Source organism: Halichoerus grypus, chromosome 1, assembly GCF_964656455.1.
Source record: "Halichoerus grypus chromosome 1, mHalGry1.hap1.1, whole genome shotgun sequence".
NCBI lineage: Eukaryota > Metazoa > Chordata > Mammalia > Carnivora > Phocidae > Halichoerus > Halichoerus grypus.
Window position 1 is genome coordinate 44996299 of NC_135712.1, and position 22277 is coordinate 45018575.

At 35.9% G+C, this 22277-nt stretch overlaps 1 protein-coding gene across 8 annotated transcripts in view; it reads left to right on the forward strand.

Moving 5' to 3' along the window:
* EPHA6 (EPH receptor A6) overlaps positions 1-22277 on the forward strand; it is an 815440-nt gene that overhangs the window by 582124 nt on the left and 211039 nt on the right. For all 8 annotated transcript variants that reach the window (XM_036070278.2, XM_036070279.2, XM_036070280.2 and 5 more), the window contains 3 exons: positions 403-511; positions 3596-3669; positions 6580-6705. In XM_036070278.2, the coding sequence (XP_035926171.1) occupies positions 403-511; positions 3596-3669; positions 6580-6705 (309 nt within the window). The remainder of the gene's footprint in view (positions 1-402; positions 512-3595; positions 3670-6579; positions 6706-22277) is intronic.

Sequence of the window (22277 nt, forward strand, 5' to 3'; positions counted from 1 at the left end):
AGTCTTTCCACTTTGTGGAAATAGACACCAAAACAGTGGGTAAAGCCTAGTCTGTTGATTAAAGTGTTTACGGAAATAAGTTAGCAATTATATAAACAAAATCCTTTAAGTCCATCTGCTGATTTAAATTTGCAACAAATACTTAATCCTAGAATGTGGGATACTAAGAATCCATCTACTCTATTGGTATTTTTGTGAAAAAGAATAAAGGGTGATGTTGCGGGTTATGACCTCAAACTTCAGCCCTTATTTTACGTTTGCATCCTGTGTGCCAAATAAAGGCAAATACAGTAGGGATTTTTGGTGTCCATTACCATATTTTCAAGCCCATACTAAGTTGTAAAATAATTTTGGTAGTGAAATGTCACCCAGGGAAATTTTAATATTGTATTTGTGTTTCAGCTTCTGACATGGCGGCCGAACAGGGACAGATTCTCGTGATAGCCACCGCAGCTGTTGGGGGATTTACTCTCCTCGTCATTCTTACTTTGTTCTTCTTAATCACTGGGAGGTAACTACAGCATACCAGATTATTACCAAGATTTGTGAATAACCATTCTCTTATATACTTTGTATTCATATGCTTTTCAACTTAACAAACCATGTTTGAGAGAAAAAGGAATCAGGGCAGATTCTGCTCTGACTGAAATTTGTATGATAACAGAACCACCTGGCTAGTTCTCTGTATCAATAGGCTTCTGAACCTGAAAGCAACTAGGGACTTGATAAAAACACTTTGAAAGCTATGAATGATAAATTCTTACTCGATAAGTTACTTCTGAGTTTTTCCTTTGTTACATTCAAATTATCCCATGAAAGGGATTTTTCCTGGGGAAAAAAATAATTCAACAGAGAATTTATATAAAAGCTCTTTATAAACTTAGTGTTATAGAATGTATTATATTTATTCATTAAATAGTGAAAGGATCTATATTAGAATTATATTAATTGGTTTTATAAACCCGGTATTTCTCCACTTTAGTGTAATAAGGATGAAAATTTAGAGTAACAATAAATTTAACATAGCAAAAGACCTAGATTGGAATCCTGACTAGCTGGTCAAATTGCTTCACCCATCTAAAACTTGTATTTCTATTTTTGTACATATGGTATAACAGTGAATTAAAACCATTTATTGATTTTTAGATATATTGGTTTGTTACCATAAGCCAGGTACTGACAATACAGAGATGTGAGTAAAGGTAATATGTATGAAATCACATAAAAGAACAAGTAGTATTTCTTATGTAAGCCTTGATATTAGGCCTCGACTCTTTGTCAGATATTGTCAATATATTAGATCATATTTTTATTCCTACAAGGGGAAAAATAATTCCTTCTAGATTATCAGTAGGGGCACAAAAGAATACCTCAAGAGTTTTCTTGATAATCTGAAAAACACACATACTGCAAAAAACCAATGTCATGATTTAAAAGAGCAATTAAATGCCAGCCAAAAACTGTGCATCCATGATGACACCAGCCAGAGTATGCCATCTCAACTGGAAAATGTTGATATTTGATAATGAGCAGAAATAACAAAGAGCTACCTTCAGGGGCAATAGTTCAGTGAACTATAAACACCCTTTGTTTTGTTCATTTTAAAACTTGACTTACATATCAATATTTTATTAAAATTAATTTTAAAGTTATAGAGGATATGCATGCATGGAAAATTATTGTCTACAATTTTAGAGCAGGCTAAAGGTGCAGATCAATAAATTCACAAGTACTTAGAAGGCACTTGTCAAAGGTGGGTCCCTGCCTGACTGTAACTGCCACCTGTTGACGGTGTCAGATGTAGTTGTAACAAACCCACTTTTACAGAACTTATCAAGGAACAGAGAAACACATGAATATCGTAATGTGGTTGAGTTGAAATGGTGACTTCTTTATGAAATTAACTGTAAAAGGGACACATTTACCCGTGTGTACTTAAAATTTTTCGGTATTAATAGACCTAGTACTGCTCTTGTAATAAATAGAGAGTATCTCAGAGTCTCCTGTGTTGAAAGGCTAATTAGCTGATAGAAAAGTCATAGCTATAGTAATAAGAAAAAAGAAAAATATCTAATGGAAGAATGCGGGAAATACTGATAAATTAATCCTAATAGAAAGGACTAGTTTGGGCATGTCCTGGTGCCACCACCAGATACCATTGCCCAGCACTCTCCTATTTCTCTCTCCCTTTATACCTCATGCTAACCTCTGACAGTTCTTGCCATCATCACAGCTTTGGTACAACCATCTTTTATAGTGGGCAGGAAAACAGATTTTGGATTCTCTAAACCAACTAACCATTTGGTTGAAAACAAAATATTCAATAAAACACCCTACAAATACCAAACATGACCTACAAAATCCTTAATCACTAGCAGGGGAGAACTGGTTCTAAAAACAACAACAACAACAACAACAGAAACAACCAAACAAAATCCTGTGTATCCTGGTGGAGGTCTAAGCTAGTTTGCAAAACAAAACAAAACAAAAAGACAAAAATAACAGGTTAGAGTTCTTCTGATCCTATCTAGGATTATCTTGCAAGAAGAGGGATTAAATACAATCTTGGTGCATGGAAAGTCACAATGACAATTAGGTTAAAAAAATAAACCTCTAGCCTTTAGGCTAAATCAGCTTGCCCTAATGAACTTCAGAGATGCGCTCAAATGTTATCTTTATTTGGGATTTCTGAAGCAGAATTTAATACCACTTAAAAAGAAAATTCAATGATAAAGAAAAATTTGTACTAAATTATTTTCAGCTTTTACTTTCCATGTTTGCCAATTTATATGACATTAGAAATTACTTTAATATTCTATATCCTGGGGAATACAATTTCAATTATACAGGATAAAAAAATAAATTTTGAAGTATCCCTTAAGCACTTTGATAGGGGAGTATTCATTGGAAATTATTCTATAAAAACTGTAAGACATTTCTGAATAAATACTCAATTTTCCATAGGATTTGAGGATAAGTTCACATTGAAAGATTGGATTGTATACCACAGATGTATACTGTTTAACCATTTGGAATTAGAAATTTGATGAACTGTCAAATCATATGGATGCTGATGAATTTATTCACGTTGAAGAAGTCATGCAAGATAAGCATCTCCTCTTTCTTAGAGCACCATCATCCCAAGAGAGAACAGAACATAACCTCTACCAAATTTCTGACATTAAAAAAGAAATCATGCTCTTCAGCAATGAAACTAGAAGACAGTTGTCTAAATGCCTGAGATCTTTGACTCAAAAACGTGTTCTCATTTTGAGTTTTAATGCCTTTTACCAACTCACAGCTATTAGAAGTTATATAAGGAAGGACATGACGGTTATTTCTGATTATAGAATATTTGCTAAGATTCCTATCATTTGAATCAATCAGTCCACTTGAGAGTATTTTATTCTTATCTAGGGTTAATTTTGTTGTATACAAAAAACCTTGTATGGAGTAAAATTTTCACATGTTATATAAGGATTTTCTTAAAACATGGCCTTTATGTTAAGAACTTTGCCTATGGGTGATAGGTATTTTAGTTGGTTTTGATTCTCATTCAGTTCTAAAAATAAGATTCTATTTACCCTTTTGAAAGGTGCCAATGGTACATAAAGGCCAAAATGAAGTCAGAAGAGAAGAGAAGAAACCACTTACAGCAGAATGGGCATTGTAAGTACCGTGACTCTTCCATTGCTTTACATTGTTCCAGCCCTCAAGAGTTCATTTTAAACTTACATCCACTGAGTTGAAAAAAACTGAAAAAGTGTACTTCCAACCTTTCAGCATTAAGAGTTTTCATCTGGTTTCCAGGTTTGTTTGTTGAAATTGCACCTGCTTCTCATTAAATGATAGTACTTTTTCACTAATTCTGCTTGCTGGAAAACATGAAGACTGAATATGCTAAAAATACAAGATGACTGCTTGTTTCTAGTTATTTACCATTCACAGTGGCTCCTGAATGTGAGCTGGCTTTATTTAGTAGAGCATTAGCCATAGAAATATTAAGGAATTTTTATTCCTTCTTGTAGGGACTGTCATTTAAACATATAACAAATCAATTTACAATTCATTAACACTAAAAAAGAAAATCAGCTCTTTAACTTTTAGAATATGTATGAAATCCTTGAGCTGACTACAAGGTTATATTCATTTGTAGAATCTCTTCCCAAGTAAGCTATAATTACCACTATGGTTGGTTTGATAATTGCCACCCTCTCTTCCCCAACGCCCACTTCCACCTCCACCTCCACCTCCACCTCCAAATGGCAGACTACTTTGTCAAGACAGTTTCTCTGTTGTGAGACTCTGAATTAACAAGAAAGGGGTGTTCTCTGATTAACCGCAGTGTAGAGATAAAGTGTGAGGCACGTTATTTAACTCTATAAACTCATCTTTACTTCAAATTGAGCAAAAGGAATAAGGGACTTTTCAATCTATAACATTCTCTGAAGGGGGCAGAAAGGATTGAAGTGAGGATATTATAAACTAGAGGGATGGTTTAGGGCTATTTCTAGGCTCACAAGATTCTTCAGTGGTCTACAGACTATCTGCATTAGAATATTCCATCCTCACTCACTGAAGTACTGACCAGAAAGTCCATGGTAGGGCCAAGACATATGCATTTTAAGCAAGGTCTTCCTAGTTGCTCCTTTTTTTAACAATACATTTGAGGCTCACCACACTGGCAGAGAGCAGAAAGTTCAGACAGCCACTACCAGCCATGGGATGAGCTGGAAACGCTGTGAACAGTGGCAGAAAACCAGATCCAAACACCTGGACAGATGACACATGCCGAGCAACCTCAAGGTTCACTGCAGGGCATTTAGTACTGAAATGCAGAGGAAAAAGGTGCTCCTGAGGTATTTATTATCTGTTTTCCAACTAGCAGTTTAGCATAAACTAAACCAGATGGGCCCAGCAAGAAGCAGTGAAAATAACCTAAGGCAGCCACAGAAGTGAAAGAAAGATAACAAACCGATGTTTAAAAAGCCATGGATAAGTTAAATAAGTAACTAGATAGTTAAAATTGGAGTTAAGTGTTTTTTTTCCCTATACTACGTATATTGTGTTTGCAAAAAAAAAGTGATATTAACACCTTAAATCCAATTAGACACCACTAATCATCTAATAGTAGCCACTGGATTTGCATTTAGATTTTTCAATCTGAAACCACAACTCCCATTTAGTTATAAAGATATCATAAGAAATATGGACCAGAGGTAAAGATGATCTGATGATCTCTTTTCCTCCAATCTAAACTTTGGGAAGTCAAGAAAAGCACAGTATTTCAGAATCATTGTCAGGTCTACATATGCCTACAATGCTTTACTGGCGATATTTTGGAAACTGCTAATATTCTCATGGGTGCATATCTGGTAGCAGGAGACAGTAGGCAAAAAGTTATGAAAGAAGGCAACAGGCATAGAACTCATGAAGCAAATTCTGCTAATAACAGACATTTCGTCACGTCCTCTAAACTCACTTGATCACTTTTTCTTTGTTTCCTTTTGAGATTTTCTTCCAAGAGCATGTTTCTAAGGAAACTTAGCCAACACTTAACTCAGGGTTTTCAAAATCAAAAGCAACAAAACCAAATATCATCCATCCACTATGCCACGGATTTGTATTGATCTTTTAATCCCTACTAATTCAAATTTAATAAAGGTTTGCTGTGTGGTTATTACCTATAAAACCATACCTAAGGTATTTGGAAAGATATAAAGATGTGTAAGAGATGATCTGTCCTCCAGGAGCTAGCAATCTAACCTGGGAAACAGAAACCAACCAGCAAACCAAGGAATGTCCACAGGCGGTCTGTGACTTCTTCAGATACTGGAAGAAGTTGTGAATGAATATATAATCACACATTCAAGTTTTCTACCATCCCTATTCATCATCCTAACTGCCGGTGGGCTGTGAGCCCTCCACGCCTTTCAAGGAGAGTAGCAGCTACACAGACAGTGACCAGATTTGGGCCTTAGTTTCCCACCCTTAACTTCAGCACAGACAGGGGGTCCTTTCAGGACCATGTGCAGTCTGGCTATGAAAGCAACCGCAAGACCAGGAAGGGTTGATGTCCATTGTCATTGTCCATGGATCTGTTCTTTATTGCCTGAGAGTTTCTGAACTGAGGCATGAGTTTGGAAAACCCAGTGCCTGGTGCTAGTACGAAGGGTTCAGGAAGGACACTAATAGGCTTTCTTGTTTTGGGGGGAAGGCTTATGTCTTTTTCCCCCATGTCCTGAGCTAGATCAGGTATGAAATATGGGTTGTTAGTGAATAAGTGAGCTGATTAAACATTTTACAGAGATATCATAAATATGTTTTCTGGAATCTGTCAGCTCACTCTCTATTAAATCACCAGATCATTTTACATTAACAGGTAAATAAATTTTTGATTTTAAGTACTCAAAGCTTTAATGGGGGGGTGAGGAGGAGTGGGACAAAAAGAAAAGAGAATTAAATTTAAATAATTAACAATAATGACTACTTTAGTATGTCAATCCTTGTTTTAAACATACACAAGATGTATAATTACTAAAATATTTTAAACTAAATCAATCTTTTATTTTGTTGCAGTACGTTTCCCAGGAATTAAAACTTACATAGATCCAGATACATATGAAGACCCATCCCTAGCAGTTCATGAATTTGCAAAGGAGATTGATCCCTCAAGAATTCGCATTGAGAGAGTCATTGGGGCAGGTAAACACAAAATCTGTACTTTTGAAGATAAGATTCCTTGATGGTTTTGTGACTGGTTTATCAACACTATATTTTAAATCTTAGTAGTTGTAGTCATTGAATATTTTTAAGAAATGAGAAGTAAAATTTTCTTATATATGTTATTTTTTAAAGTATTGTAAGCACGTAAATTCATTTTCTAAGCAATGAGAGAATTCACAAATGTTATTTTTAACTCCTGTACTCTTCTTTCAGTATAGAGATAACTTACAATGAAACGAGAGTGATGCAGGAATTTATTTTGAAGATGCAACTTCAGGAGTTTTTCATAAGTTATTATAGATTTACTCAGACCCCAACATTTATAGACATATACTATAATTAGTATTCATATTGATGACCTTGAGGCTCTGCAAGATCCAGAAGTGTTCTGAAAATCACTGAGGATAAAATTAGCTTCAGTATAATGTTTTATGTCATTTCAATGCTAATTAGTGATTTTCCCTATGTAGAATGTTCAAACAGAACACTATTTTATTCAACTGTTCTGGATAAATACAAATTTATTGAGAATTAGCCCCCAACGGTTTACTCTGTATGTTACTTAGGGCAGAGGCTAAGCTGATGTAACAAAGAGACCCCAGAATATTTATTCCTCTTTCAAATCCTTGACCTAAGGTATATAGTCCATGTTAGCAAAGGAGCTGTTATTCAGGAGGTCTTGAAAGGACCCAAGTTCCTTTTACTCTTTGCTCTGCCTTCCCTTAGTGTGTCATCCTCCCCTGAATGGTCAAAGCCTTCCAGCCTGTGAGAAGGAAAGAGGGAAAGAGTTCAGTCTTTTTTTTTTTTTTTTTTTTTGGCTTTGTCTTGAAGGCAATAACATGGAAATTACAAACATGTCTATTCACATCTCAGTGGTCCAAATGCAATTACCTGGGCACCCAGAGAGAGAGTTTGATATATAATCTCTGACTGGGCAGCCATGCATGCAGCTAAGAAGGGGAGGGAAAAAGTATAAGTTGAGAAGGGAGACTGGATCCTGAACAGGGGAATTGGTCTCCCCTAGATACTGAATATCTGTGTAATCCTTGGGAGAGAACAGAACATACAAAAGCATGGCCATTCCAGCCAGGTTCATGTCTTTGCAAAGGCAAAAGAAAGCAGCTGATTATCCTTTGTCTATTTCCAAAGCCCTTCTTCACCAGAGGACCAGCTGCAAAGTCTGCAGGGTCCAATGCAAATTGAAAATGTACCCATCACCCGGTGATGGGTATTAAGGAGGGCACGTGTTGGGATGAGCACTGGGTGTTATACGCAACCAATGAATCATTGAACACTACATCAAAAACTTATGAGGTACTATATGCTGGCTAACTGAACATAAAAACAAAATGAAAATGTAGAGTCTCTTGTTAAAAGTTATTCAGAATTTCTGAAGCTTAGAGCTTTAAGCAAATGACAGGGTCCTTCTAAACTCAAGACTCTGAATGACTACTCCCATTAAGTGGACTCTATTCCCCAGATACACAGAAATCTAGCGCTATACAAGAATTCCAGAGACCATTTGGAGAGCGCCCTTCCTTATATCACTTTATTCCCCATGCACAGTGGATCATCTCATCTCCTGCAAGGCCAGATCTCCCTTTGAAAGCCAACACAAGGGGCCTATAGACTTAATCCTAATGCTCACAGCTGAAAAGGCTGTCTTATCAGAAAGATTAAGAACCTGGAATGAAATCAGATTCTCTATTCTCTTCTGTTGAACATAAAGCACATCAATGGGCATTAAAGGTATAATTGAAAGAGTGATTGCATTATATTCATTTAGTTTGGGGATTCATTTACTTAAGACAGCAGAGGAACAGAGGAGAGAGGAGGCCAAATAATTCCATTGCACCCTACGTTTGGCTTTCATCCTCTGGTCCCCAAGAAAAAGTGTTATGTCCTTTTATACTTCAGTGTTCAGTCCTCACGTAGATACCGCAGAAGCATTTTCCATTAGAGCCCTTTGTGCATAAATTAAATGCCAGTGTCTGAAATCATAATGTTGAGAAATAAAATCAAATATCTAAGTGTTAACAAATAAATAAATTATTTTTGTTTTTAGTTTGTAGGTTTTCTTCAACCAACATGTAAATTTTACCCTAAAAAAGTATAACATATTGCCAAAGCAAACAGTAACTGTTAAAGAGACTCCTTTAATATCATATTCCCCCTTCCTTGTCTAACCTTGAATAAGTTATATTGGGACTCCTCTCATTTGGCAAAGACAGAATATCTAAACCTTGTAGTCAATCCTATACATCAGTGTCTCCTTTTTATATTTATTCATCTTTGGTTATTTCAACTTTCAAACAATATGCTCTTTTTATTGTCCATAGTCAGAAAAATCATAAAATTGCTTTATGAGACAAAGTTGTAACATAACTTTCCTCTTTGCATTCCTGGCCAGTACTACTTTGGTAATTAACCCCATTATGTCATGTTCCTAAAACTCTATTTATAGGTGGAAAAAATTAGTGAATGTGTGGACATTTCTCATAACAACAGTGTGAAAAAAGCACTGTTTGGTCAAACTAAAGAAGAATTAATAGAATTATGTTAACATCTATGATGTAATTACACAACTGGTTACTTGCCTGACATTTTACTGTAAATATTTTCCTTAGGTTGTCTTATATCCTTTAGTTTTTTCCCACCTATTTAATTTTTTCTTCTCCAACTCCTACTTTCTCATCATCTGCGTGCATTAGGTATTCCCCTTGGAAATGTAAATTAAATGACTTAAGTGGCAGTGTAGACACTGGACAGAGGTGTGTTGGAGTGAGGAAGATGGGAGAGAGGCAAGATATCAGGTCTTAGTAATTGTCAGGGGAAAGATATTTAGGTCTGATTAAAGCACTGAAAGTAGAGATAGCCATAGAGAGGATACCTATGTGGAATCCACATAGAGGATATCTATGTGTAATAGGAATTCACAATTCATTACTGAGAAAAATCAGTAAGACCTACATGGCTTTTGGTGAAAAAATAGTTAAAAATGCTGTTCTGGGCTCTGTCCAGAGTAGTGAAATATGCCAACTTCATGCAGAGAGGAGCCTACAGAGTCAGGTTGTGGGTAGGCAGCAGGTATAGTTAGTAGGCCTCTGACTTCTGGGGTTCCTTTAGTGGGATTAGACTATAGATGAAAGAGAGAGAAAAAAGCTAAGGATTGATAAAGCCTGTGTTCCCTACAGGCTCATGCTTTTGATTCAGATCAGGTCTAGATAAGGGTGAGTGGTCCAATTTGAATAGTTCCCAAAGTTGACTTAAATTTAGAAATTAAGTTGAAACAGAGCTTTGGAGTCAAACAAAATAGTTGAGTAGTGATTCTGTGATTTAACAGTTGCATGATTTGGGCCAAATTCTGGGCTTCAGTTTCCTCATCTGTAAAATGGGTATATACTACCTACCTTCTGGAGTTGTTGTCAGGCTTAATTGACATATATATGTATAAACATCTGACTTTCAGCACAAGGGATGCAACAAATCATCCTGACCTGTCTCCTCTAGTGTATTTTATCGTTGAAGCCTTAATATAAATAGATATCTCACTTGTGAAATTGAATTTTAACCCTTGGTAATGATAATGCTTTCCCTGGCTACTTCCCTTTGGAGATTCTTTAATTCTGATGATGATGATGATTAAAACTTGTTTTTTATTCAGCACCTACTCAAGGCCTGGCCCTGTGTTAAGTGCTTTTCATATATTTTCTTGTAAAATTGTCATAATAATCCCATGAGGTAGATAGTATTATTCTCATTTCTAGATGAAGAATGAGATGAAGAAAGAGTAAGTGACTTGCTCAACATTATAAGACTAGGTAGTAGAAGACCTGGGGTTTAAACCCAGCTGTGACTGACTCCCAAAATTATTTCTGAGGCCAAAGAAATAATGCTTCAAATAAATAAAGAGGCAGAACATTAAGCCTTTTTATGGTGGGGGTGGGGAGGCACTTTTATGTACAAGGCTGTTATTTGCTGCTGGCCAATGGGTCCTACTAGAATTCTTTTCCTTGTGTTTTGCTCTAAAGAACAAATGTCATTCTAATGCCAGTATTGTTAAATGCCATTTATTGCTTGTATTTACATTTCTAAAATTAGCCTTCTCCTTCTTAAATAAAGGTATGTCTTTCTAGAATATTAAAAGCCCTAATTTAACTAATGATAAGAGTATTCAGAATAAGTAAAGCATCTTTGAGCAATTGACTTATCATTGTAATTCAAATGAACTGTCTCAGAGAAAAATTAGCAAATCTCATATTGATGCAATAAATAGCATCTTTTCTGGGTTTTTTTGGTTTTTTTTTGTCTTTTTAAAGAATGCCTTCCAGCTTCTAATTGGGAGACACAGTATATAATCATTAAATATTCCTTAAATTAGTTGTTAAAAAATGAACCCCAAAATAGCTACATTAAAGTTTTAAGACAGAAAAAAGCATAGGAAATGATATCACATTTAATCTGTAATATATCTTAACATGTTCACTGAGTAATGTTTGTTAGATGGCTAATATCTCCTTATAAAAGGCACGGTGCTAATTGGTTTTTTTTTATATTAAGTCACTATGCTTATCAAAAACATATGTAATCAACCTGTCTTCCACAACCTTTGTCCTGGGATTTTCAACTTTATAACCACCTGAATATTATGTGACAAATACTTAGAAAATTTATTCAATATCTAGGCTGAATATACACATACACACACACACATACACACACACACACACACACACACACACACATATATATACATAAAATCCCTTATCTTTCACTGTAAATTTTACTTTTTTTTTAAATGAGTTTTCTAGGACAGTTTTGTTTTTTTTTTTTGTATATCACTATTCTATTTAATAGTGGCAGCTTATCTTTGTTCATCAATACAGGCCTTAATTTCCATGAAAATGCACATTTCCATTTAAATGAAGTGAGCAGCCCTGTTGCATAGGAGACTATCAAGATCATCTATCTTCTTTGACTTTTTGCATCATAAAATGAAATACTGTGGCCAGAGAACTGTAAAACAGAAATTCCCAGGCTAAAAGAACCAAGTCAGATTAGGACAGAATCATTATTTTACACATATTTTGAGAGATAATGAGAAAACGGGTAAACTGAATTTTAATCATGGGCTGGAAAAGGTCATCGAAAGGCTTTCCCTTTTTCAGGGCAGTACTGAACCTAAACCATTATAAGAAAAACTTGCCTTGCTGAGTATCTATAATTTTGAAACATTATTCCATTGAAAAAATCATTCTTGTGTCTCTAAGCCCATAGGGCACCCTCTTATATTTGACCTTCCCTCTTTCCCTAGTCTCAGCGGAAATGCATAATATCTCCCTGTCATTCATATTCTGTTCCTTTATCTATACAGAACTCATTATTGCCTCTACTATCAGCCTTCTTTTCTCTTGGCTTAGTGTCACCATATTTTTTCTCTTTCTAGAATAGTCCAGGAAGCTTTAACTGTTGGTTTCTCAGCAATCATCTGCAGGTAAAAGAAAGTCAAAAGGACAACAAAAAGGATATAAAAAGTGAATGACAAACCAGTGATTTATTCAGCCTAATATTTGGTTCTGTTATTGCCTTCTCTTTTGAGGTCATAGTTGTACTTGTTAATGTGCAAGGCAAAGTGCTTACTTTCTGGGCCACTCCTAATTCTCTGCTGCCATCCCCCAACTAGCCTTTCAAGAATCTACTCTTTTTTCAATTATCCTAAAGGAACTCTCTCATTCCCTGTATGATTTTGTTCCTCTTCTTCAACTGTATTGTATTTTTTGCAACATGACAAGAGGAGTGTAGGCATTTTTCCAGATGTGGTTTCACAATTCACTTTTTATAAGAAGAAACTTGAGTTTATGGCCTGTTTTTTCCATATTTGATGAGATGATCTCAAATGCAAATGTCGTCTTGTCTGTCAGTTGAAAAGATTTATGGTAGAGGTCAGATTAATTTTCTTTTCTATCCTTAGAAACTCCTTTGCCCAACCAATTAGACTGAAAATAAGATCAACAGTAGATTCTGGCAAGACATTTGTGCCTTTTACTCAAGAATTTCATAGCATTCTAAATCAAATGATGTAATGAAAGATGGGCTTTATCCATTCTCCCTGGACATTATAATATGAATAAAAGGAACAGACAAGAGCCAGACAGACCCAGGCTTGAATCAGTTTTACTATTAATTCACTCCATAACCTTCAGCAATTTAGTAATCTCTCAGAAATTTGATCTGCTCACCTAAAAAATGGATTCATAATAATAAAAATAGCTATCTTGTAGAATTAATGTAAAATTTAAAGATGACACATACTGAGGCTCTGTCATAGAGTAGACACTTAGTTAAAGGGCAGAAACATGACTATTGGGTTAAAAATAGTTTCTATATTCAGTTGAAATGGCTAAGAAGAATGGTACTCTATACTCAACTCTTAAAATACTTTTGATATGAACATCTGCCCATACAAAATTCCATTGCCAATACCATAGTAACTGTAATGATATATATGATTTTCAGAGTCAGTTGAAAATTAGTAATTAGAAATGAAGTTTCATTTTTATCAGTACATTAAGAGGTATGCCCGTATGAGCAAATTCTTTCCTTTTTTGTTTTTCTTTTTAATTAAACTCAAAACTTAAATTCCTTCTGTATCTTGTGAGGTTATATTGTGTGTGTGTGTGTGTGTGTTTATTTTTACTTTAAACTTAACAATCATATGATGAAATGACTTTAACAAAAGAAAATTTACTTCAATATCTTAATGTAAAACCATTGTAAACTAGTCTTATCAATTTATTCCTGGAATATCTAAAAAATTAGTAGGTTGATTTATCAAAGATAGGACTATATATCAATTTCATAGACTTTAAGTTAATTTTATTTACTTGTATTTCAACACTCCACATCTTATTTGGGAGGGCCATTCAGTGTACATTTGCTATCTTACACATGCTTTTCCTACTCGTGCAAGATGCCTCATCCTAGTAGTTATTTGAGAAATGCTTGTAAATAAATAAAAAAATGAGTAATTAAGTGAATGACTAGAAGAATATAGAATAATTTCTAAGTAATTCCTTTAAATGACTATGTCTATCTGATAATCAACAAAAATGCTAACATGGAAGGTAAGTTAAAGGACAACACAATAAATCTGATATAAAATCACATAATATATGTAAAGTAAAAGTAAGGGGGAAGAACAAATTTATAGAGGACAATTGTGAATTATAGTAGTTGCAATACTTTATGTTAATAATTGACTTGATAAATCAGACCAAACTAATAGAACTTATTATATGCCTTTGCATTTGCATAGTGAAATACAGGATCTTACAGAAAAGAGTCCATTGTAATTTTACTTTCTATTGAGTTTGTGTAACAGATGAGGTAATTTGGAAGAGTTTTTTATTAGTTACAAAGAACTTAGTAATTTTCCAAACTTTGATAAATATTTTTATAAATATTGATAAAATATTTGGCAAAATGAAGAAAACTTGGCATCTCTTTTCAAAAAAGTACTCCAAGGAGATAGGGGAACTCTGGGTACATCTTGTATAGAAAGAAAAAAAAAAAATGATACATTCTCTTAAGGCTAAGGGCCACAAGAAAACCTACACATCATCAACAATTTTTGTCCCTTATATATCATTAATTATCTCTTGCTACATAACAAATCACCCGAAAACTTAAAACAAGAACACTTATTATCTTACAGTTCCTATGGGTCAGGAATTCAGGCACAGCTTAATTCCTATAGGATGGCTCACAAGGTTGCTGTGAAGGTGTCAGCTGAGGCTATTGTCTCATCTGAAGGTCCTATCTGAAGCTCAGATGGGCAAAGATATACTTCCAAGCTCATTTACATGACTGCTGTCAGAATACAGTTCCTTGAGGTTGTTGGCACCGAAGGCCTTAATTCCTCACTGCCTGTTGGTTAGAGCACACCCTCAGATTCCAGCTATGTGGGCCTCTCCAAAAGGCTAGCTTATTTCATTAAAGCCAGCAAGAGAGTCTGCTGGCAAGATAGCATACTACATTGGTGAATAATGAGATGTGAATTAAGATCATAAATCTTATTATATGATTTGCTTATTCCATACTGTAGTTCATTTAGCATGAGGTAATTAGTTCATTGTTCCCATAGTGATACTTGTATTCTCAGTCTATGTATTTAACTAATGACTTCTGTCTTTGTGGCCTGTCCAAGTTATCTTTTCCTATGTGACAAACCATCCCAAAACTAAATGGTTCAAATAATAATCATTTCATTTACTCATAATTCTCTGGGCAGAATTTTGGTTTGGGATCTGCTAGAAATGGGGGTTGTCTTCTGGTCTCGCCTGGGGTCACTCCTATGAATGATAGTTCAACTGGACAGAGTTGCTATTAGGCGGTTGGGCTGGGGGATCTGATTCCATATGGCTTCTCCTTCACCAACAGGCTAGGTATAACAATCTGAAGGCAAGTGTTCTAAGCAGATAAGAAAAAGAGTTATAAAGTCTTTAGGCTTTGTCCCTGAACTCCTACAACGTAATGCTGACACTTTATGTTGGTCAAAGCAAGTCACAAGGCCAGTCAAGATAACAAGGTAGAAAAATAGATTCTACCTCTTGATGAGAGGAACCACAAAGTCACATTACAAAGGGCATGCATACAAGGTTGGGAAGAATTTATAGTCATGTTTTACAATCTACTATAGAGATGATTACTTGGAAAAAAAAATGAATCATCATTTGTTAAGCCTAGCATGGATAACAGGTTATGAATTTATTTGCTATTTTCTCTCTATGACCATTTTTGCTTTGCACTCCTAATGAACGATATTTGTATTTTCCTTATTTAGTGACGACTAGGTAATATGCATTGGGTTAGGTACTATGAGATTTACAAAAATAAATAACAACGGAGCTCAGGCTCAAGAAGGACATAAAGGAGGGTTGCGTGGCTGGCTCAATTGGTTAAGTGTCTGACTCTTGATTTTGGCTCAGGGCATGATCTTGGGGTCATGAGATTGAGCCCCACATTGGGCTCCATTCTCTCTCTCTCTCAAAAAAAAAAAAAAAGGATATGAAAGAAAGTATAATACATAAGGTAGAACAGTGAAGTAGAAGGAAGTAGAAAGAAGCATCATAAGTGAACAAAACATATGTGTAAGTCACTATTGAAATTTAAAGAATCTAGAGATCACTGCAGACTTAGCAATTAGATTGCATTAGGAAGATGGCATTTGAAAGATAAGAAATGCCAAGATGAGGGAACGGCAGGTATAGAGGGGGAAAGAGCAAAGCGGTAGAAGAGGCGTAGAGATTATAAAGAGGAATTTTGGAAAGTTTCAAGAGATTTTAGAGTTAGATGTCACTGACTCTTTACTATATCTAATTTCTCTTCAAAGCCTAGGCTTTTCTTTTTTCTTGACACACATATAACTCTAGGCCTGTTTCTTGGCTTTTAATTGTAATGGCCTTTTTAGTTTGGTGACTTTTTAGTTTTAATGACATATAGAGTTTAAAATGATTAAAGAAAAGAGGAATTTTTGGTTTTTTGGGTGAATAATAAAAATAAAATGTCTTTGCTTCATCATGACTGTCTTGAGAAGCAAGTTGAGATAAACTTGATTCTAACGGACCATCCAACCTTTATCAAAACAGGACCAGTGAAAGTGTTCACCGCCCCAGCAGGCAGCACATTCCCTTAGGAACAGTTCTAATAAATCGAGAATCTCTGCAAGTAAAAATGTGCTTCCTCATAACACTGTGTATAATCTCAGAACACTACCCACTGGTATTTGTTCTGCAAAACTGAATTTATACAAAGTAACTCCACTCCTTCTCCTCTACTCCATGACCCTTCAGATGTTTGAAGATAATGTGTGAACCTCATAAATCTTTCTTTTCCAGTCTAAGTTTGTCTAAACCTTTCAACCATTTCCATCTGACATGATTTTCAGACACTTCATCAGTCAGATAACCTTCTCTGGAGAACTAGAGTTTTTCTCTAAGTCTTTTTAGAATTGAACCCAATACTCCAAATATTTTTCTGATGAATGCAGAAAACACAGGGCTAGTACCTTTCCTGCTGTGCCTCAATGAATGCAGCCTAAGTTTGCATTTTGCTTTTTGAATAGCTGCCATATACTGTTGGCATAGGGAGCACTAACTGCTGGTTTATCCCCAGTGGTCTTTCTCACATGAGTTGCTCTTATGCCAGACTTGTTTCTTTACGTGTCCAACTGACTTTAGGATGGTGAGTGCAAGGCTGTGTTTTATTCATACACCTATACTATATATCTATAAAATTATATATATTCTCTATCCAAACTGACAGATATTTTCCTCATATTCCCATTTAATAAATATTCCTATCAAATCTTATCATGTAGGTGGATTTTCCTAAACTCTCCAGGTCTTTTTTCATCTCAGTTAGGTCAGCCTGCATAATTGGGGTCCTTTCCCATATCATCTGAGTTTGTTCTGCTCTGCAAGTTAGCTATGTGTCTTTCTCATGACTGAGCTCAGAGCTCCCTGTGTGGCAAGTTTTTTAATACACTCTCTAATTTTCTTCTTTGTTAGGATAACTATGTTTGCATTGTTGGAATTCTGTATTTTATGGACACCTATCCCTCCCTTTTTATAGAGTCTCTGATCATGGAATCCAACCCAAACCATGTACACTTTTTTTAAACTGCTACCCTGAAGTTTAATGAAGTGTAATGTCTACAGTTCAGGCTAGGGCTTTTTTCTTAGGCTTTTAGGTATCTTAGAATGAAAATAGTCAGTTTAGGAGCACCTGGGTGGTACAGTCAGTTAAGCATCCAACTCTTGATTTCAGCTCACGTCATGAGGTCAGGATTATGAAATTGAACCCCACTCAGGCTCCATGCTCAATGGGGAGTCTGCTTGAGTTTGTCTCTCTCCCTCTCCTTCTGCCCCTCCCCCAGCTTTCGCTCTCTCTTTCTCTCTCTCTCTCTCACTGAAATAAATAAATAAATCTTTTTTAAAAAGTTTAAAAGAAAATGGTCAGTTTTCCCAAGTTTCCAGCCCTTACATTTCATATGTCTTTATTCAGAAGTAGGTCCAAATCACAATTCATTGACCTTTTGAAAAATGGAAAGAGCAACAAGGCAGGTATTTATGATCTGTGTAGCCTCTCATGTATTGCTTTCATTGATGGAATAAATACACTCACAGGAAGAGAAAGTGTATTCTGTAAGGACTGTTTAGAGCTTGCAGCAGCTGGGCTTTCTGTGTTGGCCAGTGCAGTTCCTGGTTGAAGGGGAAACGTTTGGTACTCTGTCCCTGCCAGAATCTTTCCTGTGGTTCCCTCCCACGCTTCATCCTATCAGGAAAGGTAGTCTCCCTTCGATACTAATAGTAGGCAAGAGTTACCAAATGTTTACATGATTGAAGCAAGCTTTACATGTATTTATCATCTCTTTGAGTCCTTACACTGCTGAGAATGACAAGAGTCACATATGTCCATTTTACAGACAAGGAGACTAAGACCTTAGAGAAATTGAATTACTTGGTCACAGTGAAACAGCTAGTAAATAATAATGACAAATTCAGCTCCAGATTAATCTGAGTTCAGAGCCCATGCTCTTATTAACTTTATTACAAAGAACCTTTTGTGTTTGTGAATCTATACTTTTTCCAGAAGGATAGCATCTTCTGTCACTTGTGCAATAGCTATTCCTATAAACTACCGTTTATTACCATAATCTCCACATATCTTTGGTGAATTCGGCTGGGCTCCTTGCTTTTGTCCCAGCCATCTGTCAATCCTTCTGTCAGTAGTCACTTCTCAACTCCATGATAGGAGGACTGTGTCGCCATTGCTGTCTGTTCCAGTGATCTGTGATGGCAGTGTGAATTGTCACCGCCGCCACTGTCTACCCTCGTGTGCACTGAGCCACGGAAAACCACTGCCTCACCAGGGCCAGTGTTGATGTGGATGCTCACTGTTATCATGAGGTCATTCTTTAGGGTGACATCACAAATTTCCCTCACTGGAAGAAAGGTTCACATGTTCATGTATGCTATATCAATCCTCAGCTAACCCTGTCAGCTCTGCCTTCAAAATATATCCTAGAGCCAATCATTTTTGCCACCTCACAGCTACAGACCTGCCCCAACCCAACAATATCGCTCCTGGCCTCCTTCCTCCCACCTTTGTCCCTCTGTACTGTGTTCTCCACACATACCACAGAATGTATACAAATGCAAATCAGATTACGTCACTTTCTGCTCACCACCCTCCAATCATTGCCTGACTCATTCAGAGTAGAAGCCTATTCACCTACTAGCTACCTCTCCAACTTCATCTACCACAACCTCCCCCTTGCTCACTGTTCTTGCGAAACAATGAATTCCTTGCTCGTCTTCAAACATGGGTTATGCACTCCCATCTCAAGACCTTTGTACTTGATGGTTCATCTGACTCCACAGCACTAGCTCTAGTAACATCATGGCTCTTTCCTCATCCCCCCACTTCTTCCAGCTTCTGGGACAGTGTTATTTATCAGAGAGACCTGTAAGAATGTTTATAAAGTAGCAGCCTTCCTCCCATACTCTTTCCCCCTTACCCTGCTTTTTCTCTATAGCAAGCATCACCAAGTGCCATATATTCATTTTGTTTTTCCTATCATTTGTCTTCCTCTGTCTCTCTTATTCACTGCTATTCCCTTAGCCCTTTAAACAATACTTGGCAGGTGGTAGGTGCTACATAACCTTAATGAATGGATAGAGAATTTATAATGTACCAAAATGATGAACGTATTTATTCATCCATAAATGACTTTTATCCTCAAAAGGGTTATAGCCTCATGTAGGATTAGAGTGAGGGGAATGAGATAGTAATTCACCTTATACATTCCCAGGGTTAAGTGTTGTGATGCAGGTATGATAAGGATGCATCAGCCTCTCAGAGGAAAGGCATACAAGCTAAATTGAGGGATCAAGGAAGGCTGACCCAAGAGATGACTTCGTGATTGGAAAGCAAGTAAAGAATGTTAGAATTACGCAATCAGATTTACAATTAAAACCATCACTCAGATGTCTTGTGGAGGAAGAATTTCAATAAGCAGTGATTGGCAGGAAAGTAACCAGTAAGAATGCAGGGATTCATGAGAGCAAGGCACACAGAGCTAGTCTCAGTTTTCTGACCAGAATGACTAAGATAAAGAACACAGGAACAAACAAACAAACACAGGGATATTTAGAAGATTTAGAAGATTTGACATGTTGAAATATATGTAGAAGGATCCAGTAATTTTCTAGCCAAGAATGAAAGTCTGGGCTCTTTTGATGTTGTTTTGTTTGTCTTTTTGTTTGTGAATATAATCGGAACCCTCTATTTTAGAGTTTTCAGTTCTAAGTATGTAATTGTTTTTAGATGACAATGACTTCTACAAAAAGGTGAAAGTCACTATGCTCTTACTGTGGTGAATAACATTTCTTTACCCCATTATCTATACTTCCTATGAAAATAAGAAGTAACTGGGACATTGTAAAGGGATTAATTACAGTGTAGAACCCTACCTGATGAGAAGCAACTCTTCAAAATACAATGCCCATTTTCTAAATACTCATGACCAGGTCAGTAAGAGAAAAGTGAAAAGTGAAGTTCCTCCCAAAGTAGGCAGAATGTCTTGCTTGATAAAATTGTAAACAAAGTCCAGAAGGTGTTGCTCAGCTCCTTGTTGGGTAGTGGGCCCCAGGTATTGCAGAAGCTAATACCTGGCTAAGGATAGAAAAATGAAGAGGTAAGGGAAGAGAGTAAAATTTTATTTTTAAATATTAAATATACGAAAGAATAAGCATGGTTTGTTGTCTTTACATTTGATGCATTAGTCTATTAAGATTCACTTGCTGATTGATGGAACAAATGTCCATAGTACATTTAGTACATAGTACACAATAGCACCTTTTACTTTGTTCCATGAAGTTTAATAGCACTCTCCACAAAAACAGTAGTCAACAATTTTAATTTTTAAAACCAAGTGGCTTGCACATATCTAAAAAATTAAAGAAAATAGAAGGGCTTGTAATGAAAAGCACAAGCATATCACCCCTTCCCTTCACCCCATCCAGCTCCAAGTCCTATGCATCCATGACAGTACTTTAATGGATTGTTGTGGGTTTTTTTTTTAATTCTAACTGTTATGTCCATATTTATTGTAACATTAGATGTTATCTATTGACTTCTTATTATCACAGATAAAGATTTAACTTCCTTATAACGCCTACCTTTCCTTTATAACTTTAAATATTATTTTTAAGTCTTTATATATTGTTCTAACATGTAAGTACTTAATTTTTATACTTAAAAGGGTTTTTTTAAACTATAATCAAAAACAGCTTATTTTCAAAGTGCTATACTAATGTTGTAAATGTTCTGGCCCTTTCTGCTAAGATTTCTGCTATGGGAGCTCCTGGTAGTCAGATGTTAGTTTTTTTAGCTAAGGTGGGAAGAGAGAAAGGTTTAACCTTTCTTAACCTGACTGCTGAATTGTGCAGGTCCTTTTAAATTATGCCACCTTCTTCAGAGTTCTAGATCCTATTGGTAACGCTGCTGGAAATTCACGGCTGAGTTTCTCTCGAGTAGAGTTTTGCAAACTGTGATCCACAGGCCAAATTGCCTATTTTGCTGGAACACAGCCACACCCATTTGTTTACTCATTGTCTATAGCTGTTCTGGTGCTACCACTGCAGAATTAAGTAGTTGCAACAGAATCAGAGTTATCCACAAGCCTAAAATATTTATTATTTTATCAAACAAAATTGCCAACCCCTGCTCAGATTGCTGCAGACTTGAGCATCATTCAGTATATCCACATTCTGCCACCACATTCCTGTAAAGCCTGCTTTCCTGCCTCCATTTGGACTGATGCATGAGTCTCATCCTCTGTTCTAGTGACTTAACTAAGTTGGATCCATTATTTCCTGTATCCCATGATCTTTCTCTCTATTTACTAGCTTCTTTGTCACTGACTTCCTAATTAATAGGGGAAAGTTTGCAGAAGAATTACATTTTCTGGATTCTTTTATATCTGAAAATGTCTTTCAGATAGACACAGTAAATAATTAGTCTGGGCATAGAAAAAAAATATTTTCCCTCTGAATTTTAAAGGTACCACTCTGCTGTCTTTTAGCTGACAACAAGGCAGCTGACCAGTTCCATGCCTGGAGGCTTCTACCTTGGAATTACATATTAATGTGCTACACACATAGAGGCTCTTTCAATCCAGAGATGCTAGCTTTTTGAAAATGTTTAGTATTATTTTTCTTTTTTTTTTTTTTCTAAAATAAATTATGTTCCATCCCTCCTATTTGAGAGGGCAGGAAAATGTGAATTCCATTTAGAAAGATTTCCATCAAAATTTCTTTTTTATTATTATAGTCAACACCCAATGTTACATTAATTTCAGGTGTACAACATAGTGATTCAACAATTCTATGTATTATGCTATACCCATCACAAGTGTAGCTACCATCTGTCAGTATATAATGCCATTACAGTACCATTGACTGTATTCCCTATGCTTTACTTTTCAT